At 32.9% G+C, this 6,848-nt stretch overlaps 1 protein-coding gene across 1 annotated transcript; it reads right to left on the reverse strand.

The window, feature by feature from the left end:
* Positions 1-848: 848 nt before the first annotated feature.
* LOC116114546 (auxin-responsive protein SAUR50-like) lies at positions 849-1,385 on the reverse strand. Its single transcript, XM_031400692.1, has one exon. The coding sequence runs from the start codon at positions 1,368-1,370 to the stop codon at positions 951-953; it is 420 nt and encodes a 139-aa protein (XP_031256552.1). The 5' UTR covers positions 1,371-1,385; the 3' UTR covers positions 849-950.
* Between the last annotated feature and the right edge of the window lie 5,463 nt (positions 1,386-6,848).

Here is a 6,848-nt window from a genome sequence, read left to right on the forward strand (position 1 = left end):
GGATGATAAACACAAATGAAAATTAGCATTCACATAAGAAAAACAATTTTTAAAGTAGTTTGGATACTTAATGTCAATTCTACCACCACTATTTTTGTATTATTAATTTCTTTATTTTTACTGTACACAAATGTGGCTTACAAAGTGTATTTTTTCAGATCCCTAATTTGAGTAAAAAAATTTGTTTATATGCTTTTACAACAAACTTGTAAATAAAGTTAACCTAAAAAGACTGACACGTGACGTGAATCCGTATCTCAAGAATTTACCACACAACAAATATTTACAAACAAAAACATACGAGTTGTTGTTGCTGAATCTTAATTTCTCAAGAGAGCTGTAACATTACTCAGTCGAAATTTTTGATAATTAGCGAAAATTGTTTTGTCTTCCAATAGTTTGATCTACTTATCAATTACAAACAAGTGGGATAATGTGCATATTCATGATTGAAGATATTGTATTAGCATCCTTTCTGATACGAATCCTCTTGAATTTTTACAAATCCATAACACATGTTTGGATTGAGATTTATTTTATACATTTTTTTTTTTTTTAAATCATTTTTATCAACTTCAGTTCCATCACAAGCTTGTCTTTTGCTCATATATAATCGAGATCTTCTTGAGGATTTTGATCCAAAGATACCAATATCAAAAGTGGAAGACGCCTAACTAAGTAAGGCTATTCTATCAGATGAATTATACCAGAATCAAGAATACGAAAATGATAAATTTAGTACTGATCGAGATGAGGTAAATCTGATATCATTGATCTTGTGACTTACCATATATGTTATATATATTTATGCATGCATACAGTTTGTGAGTTATAACGAGCAGTACAAGTCAAAAACATAGAGCAAGATCTATCTAAACTACATATAGAGTGGCCATGGGCGATCTACAAAGAATAGAAAAACAAGTAAAAGCATGAATTAACTCTCCTTGCTAGTAACTCTGTATGATGCCGGAATTACATGTAGCCCAGTTTCCACGACCAGGAAGATTAATCTGGCATCGGTTTTCAAGAATTTCTTGCAATTCCTGAGGTAAACATGGGACTGTAATCGCTCCCTTTTGCTCGAATCCGTATTCCTCCTCAGCCTGCTGCAGTAACCTCAAGAATGCAGGGTTGCTTAAGTAGCCTAATTCAACCACGAACCTTTGTGTTTCCTCACCCTTAACCGCAAAAACAACAAAATGACCTTCCTTTACATCATCAGGAACAAACTCAATATTGCCGCTTAGATCAGGTTTTCTGGGGGCTAAGAATGGAAGACGCTTTTGCAACTTTTTTAACAAAAGCCTCATCATCATCATCCGCCGTCTATTACTTCCTTCGCGGTTATTGTTGATCTTGATAGACATTATTCGAAGCTGCAATTCTTTCTGGGGAGCCTGTGGGTAATTTATACTGGGTAGAGAAGCGTATTTCCTGAAAAATCTCTCAAGACTTTCAACGAGTCAGCAGTGCGGAAAGTGGAAACAATTTATTATTGTTCTTTGTTGTAACAACAAATCATTAAATGAATTTGATGGGTCGAATTTAACTGTTTTCCACTGTATTATTGAACGCGGTAAAGAGTACCACTGCACTACCGACTTGCCGGCAACTAAAAGAAAGCTGATGTTATTTAACCATTATCAGAATTAATAATTATTTGATGTTCATAAATGTAGAGATTGTATAAAGATGATGATGTAACCCCATAGGTCACTGTTTGTTAAGAAGTTAAGGTGAAGTTGAATGCATTAAAGGCTGAAAGGGGTAATAGCACAGTGAAGTAGAACCTTCATAGATGGATAATTAAAGAGGGATTCCCCACCCTGTTCTTGAGTTGACTAATATTACTTTTTGTAAAGTGTCGGCTAGTGCGAAAGGGATTTCTGCATTGAATTTATTTAGATATTTTATAAGGCAGTGATTTTTATATTCCATTTCCATTATTTTGGTCATTCCCTCCCATATTCAAGTTTAAGTTGGGGATATATTGCAATAAAAAAAATAATTCTTCTTTCATAAATTTACTTTAAAGCTTCATATTGGTAGTTATTAAAATTAAATATAAATTTAAATCAATATAAATAAATAAGAAAGCATAAGACAAAATTAATAAAGCAGGTATCACAAATTTTCTTAATGAGAATTTGTGATTCCAGGTGTTTTGTTTAAATGAGAATAAAGTCAAATTTTCTTTTGTCATGATGGGATTAAGAATTGATTACTAGTTTTGAGGTGTGGGTATAACAAATTTCCTCAATGAGAATTTGTGATACTTTGGTGCTTTGTTTTGGGAGAACGACATTTTCCCACCCAAGGTTTGGCAAAACGACACTTTCCACCTATCAAGTTTCAAAATGACACTTTTTCACATTTCGTTAGATTTTGTTAGTATTTTCTATTAATATTTGATTGAAAAAAAATGAAAATACTCTTAAATAGTTTATTATAAATTAAAATTTAGTTAAGTCAAAATCTTAACTCGATTATTTATTAGTTCAAGTGTAAATATATTATTTTTTTTCCTTTGTTTATTTAATTAATTAGGAATATTAATTTTCTATGTTAACTAGTAAAAATGAAAAAAAAATATAAATTTAATAGATTATTAAATAATAGTGATGGGATATTGATGACATTATAAATAAATAAATATTAAGGTCATTTAACTTTAAATAATTTCATAGCATTACTCTAAGCCTTTTAGGTGAGGCTAACTATTTTTTATTTTTTTACTTTTTAATATTTAACTTTTTGGCTAATTAAAAAATAATAAAAAATTCATAAAGTCAAGTATTTAAGAGTGTTTTCGTCTTCTCAATAAAATATTAATAAAAAACGTAACAAAACCTAACGAATGGTGGGAAAGTGTCATTTTGAAACTTGAAGGGTGAGAAAATGTCACTCTCCCTTATTTTTAGTGGGAATGAAACAAAATGTTTCTTCTTTCAAGATAGATTTAAAAGTGATTACCTGATTGCAAAGTTTTTGACAAAATCGATTGATTTGATCTCATGCTTTATTGTAAATGTTTATTGATTGAAATTTACTTTTAATTTTTTATAATATAAAACTTTGAAATAAAAATATGAAAGGAGATGAAATTGTTTCATTATAGTTGGATTATAGACATGAAACATGACCATAAGAACCACTCAAAACCAACTTTCAATTAAAAGCCCTTCATATCAAGAAAATGAAAAGAATAAATAAAGCACACTAAAGACTTGACTAGAGATTTTGCATGGGCCAAAAATCGTAACAGGCTTTATAGGCCTAAACACGAATCGTAACGGATCTTGCTAGGCCCAAACACAATAAACAACGCATGGCCTGGTGTCATGACCCAATCCCCAATGCATGGCCTTGTGCCATGACCCAATCCCAATTGGGCTCATGCCTTTTTATGAGTTAGCTCATTTTAAAGATTGGATTGCTCTACGACTAAGGCCACTTCGTGAATTGGGCCTTATCACATACCCATTTAGGCTCTAGCCCATTAGCTGCTTCTCACTTCAAAATGAGGTATAAAGTCTTATCAACTTCCTAATTCATCTTAGATCTCGAATCTTATATGAATTGATAATCCTAAACTGATAAAGGCAAGTAACACAAGTTCCTTCCTAATTCAAACTCCTACCCCATGTAGGACTCAGAGTCCTACTATGATTCAAGCTTTTTGGCTTACTATATAAACAGAGGTATGTCCTTTAATTATTAATTCAATCCCAATATCACTTACTTGCTTCTAAAGTTCTTGCCCTCCCTTTGTCTTTCTAAACTCTGATGTCTTATTGACTTGAGTATCAGAGTGCCTACGGTTGACCTCAACCTCACAGGATCCGTCACTTCCATAACCATAGATTTTACTGTCTACAGATTTCACGCTATAAATATGAGTTGATCATGAAATATGACAGATATTGCTCTAAAATTAAGTAAATTTCTAATATAGTTTGCGATAGGATAAGATAGGGCCAATTTCAGATGCTTGTTTGTCTTTTATTTTCTATCTCTATTGTTGAAGTGAAGACTTAAACGATGTCACTTTGGGAATTAATGAAACGCTGCGTTTTGAGTTAACCTGAGTTGGATCCTGATCGTTGATCCAACTCAGGTTGAACAACTGAGAATCGTCAAGGGGTCAACAGTATATAAGTGTATGAACAGTCAAAATTCTTTCTTTAACATCTTTTGCCTCTGTTGAAAGAATCCGTTTGCTCTCAATTTAGGGTTTATTTGATTTCTAGAAATCTTTGTAACTTGAGTTGATTGGGTAATTAGTTAGTCAATCAGAAGAGCTTCAGCTCTTGTTCTTAGGGATTCCTGATGTGTTTCTCTAGGGTTAGTTACTGAGAGATTTTTGTGTAAATTGGTAAGAGTTTGATCTTGTTTGTACTTGTTCTTGTTTGGATCTTGATCTAATAAATAGTGTAGTAACTCTCTCATTTCCGGAGCTCAACGTAGACATAACTTATCTAATTTGGATAAGTAAACCACGGTAAAAATTCGTGTTGTGATTGTTCTTGATTTCTTGTGATTGTGTGTTCAGCTGTTTATTTCTTTGATTAGGATGGTTACAGCATCTATCATTTATTTCTGATGATATTTTCCTTCTATCAATCGCAATCAAAGTGACTACAAAACACTGATATAAATGCCATGATAAGATTAGATCGCCCATGCTAGATCCCTGTTGGTCTTTCTCCAGCTCTTTGTTGCCCCTTTAATTAATTCTACTACTACAATGGAACTGTTTGTGCACTTTGTTTTCAGGGTTTTTCATTTTTTACATGCGAAATGAAGACAACAATTAATATAGCGATTAAATTTCCATTGCGACCAAGTAATCCTGACTCTGCTCATATAATATACAATATACCGTTTGTAATTTAGGCTTAACATAGTGTTTATACCACATTCTTTCATTGCAAAACAATGACACTGTTAGTGTTACCATATCTTCATATTATTGTTGCCATCACCAGAATTAACATCAGAAACATGTATCACACTTATTCTTTATGGCTGGAGAATAATCAACATTTTTATATATAATTTTCGCTTGATGCTTCATGCTCTCTACTGAGCGAAACATCCTTTACAAATTGCAGGTGAAGGACACTGTCGTATACTATATTTTGCATAATTTTGGTAGTAGAAGTGTGAGATAGGTGGATAACAATTCAGACGCATATTTAAGAGGGTTGGGACCAATCCATGTGATCAGTGTCTGTGATCATAATATTGAAATGAAAGAGATACAAGTTACTGCATCCAAGCTTCATAAAGAACCACGGTAGTTTTCATGTTTAACTTATCTCGATTAGCAGTATGAAACGAAAATATTGAAACTACATCTGCCAAATTCCTGAGTTGAGATAGTGGCATTGACTTCAACATAATTTGGCCAGAGTTTTGATCACGAATGAATAATTGCAAATTTTGGAAATTTTTTATTTGTAAATGAGTGATTGTCTAATTATTAATGATCATTCACAATTAATAGGTATGGCTTTTCAGGACTTTAATTGAAGAAGATGGTTTGGAGTCATTGTCATTATAATTTACGAGATTATTTCTATCAGATGCTATTCAAGAAGGGTCCTCTTCATGCTATGCACAATTAATCATCGCATGAAGTTACAATCTTGAGTGCCAATTGGAAGCAAGGACCATATGGGAAAAATAACATGAGGTAGTTTTGCTTCACGTTTCATTTCCCTGGAAGTAAATAGGAAAGGAAAGAAAATTACTGATAATTCTAGTTCTTCAGAAGCCAGAGATCACTGGTCTTGAAATATGATATAACCATGTAAGGAAATCATTGTATCAGTACTTTCATTTGTCTTACATTCTTTTAGCTACATTTCCTAGAAAATATATTATGAGGCAATGTTAATTCAAGCTTCTTGTTTTTAATGGAGAATTAGCAGCAACAGAGTAGCTTTTTAAAGCCTTCATCTTTAGCCATTTAGGCAACATGATTGCCCTTTGCCCGTTTTCATCACATGTTTAACTTACAATATGCCCCAATTAGTATTTCATCCAGAATACAGAACCAAGAGTACTAAAAATATTAAATTCTATTCTTCCATGAAGTGATTCCAAGGTTTCTCTTTTTAATCCTGGAATCAGTGAACTACTGCCACCAAATCTGTAGACAACAAACTACAAATGAAAAAGGCTAGCTCACTTTAACCAAATTTGTAGATATCAAACTACAAATTAAAACGATCATGACAACCAAATTTGTAGAAAGTAAACTACAAATGGAAAATCTAAGAATGGCACAAAATGAAGATAAGCCTAAGAGACCATAAGTGCAGTTGCGTTATTTCGTTACATAGCCACTGTCCATCAGATTTTCCTTACACTCAGAATTTGCTGCAGTTTGTCTGGATGACAAGGAATTGCCAGAGCTCCCTCTTGAGAAAACCTGAATTCTTCTTCAGCTTGCTTCAACAACTTCAAGAATTCCGGATTATTGAGATAACCCAGTTGGATGACAAACCTTTTCGGTTCCCAACCTTCAGTTGCAATTACCACAAAGTGACCTTCCTTCAACTTGAGTAAAGGGAGACTAGTCAGCAGCTTTTCTGCAAAAAAAACTTCAGCATTTCAATGCTTCCTTTCCTCAAACCTGCAAATTTCCTAGACTTAGCCATTGTTCAGAACACTGCTAAGCTATTCACAACCTCTATAATCAAATTCTTCTACAAGAAATGGAGGTATATATATAGGCATCTTGAGTTTGAAACAAGATGGCAGATGAAATGAAAATCAAAATACTGAAAAAGTGATTAATCGTGGGACCCTTACATGTGATTTTCATCAACCGTCAC

Source organism: Pistacia vera, unplaced genomic scaffold (genome assembly GCF_008641045.1).
Source record: "Pistacia vera cultivar Batoury unplaced genomic scaffold, PisVer_v2 Contig713, whole genome shotgun sequence".
NCBI classification, from domain to species: domain Eukaryota; kingdom Viridiplantae; phylum Streptophyta; class Magnoliopsida; order Sapindales; family Anacardiaceae; genus Pistacia; species Pistacia vera.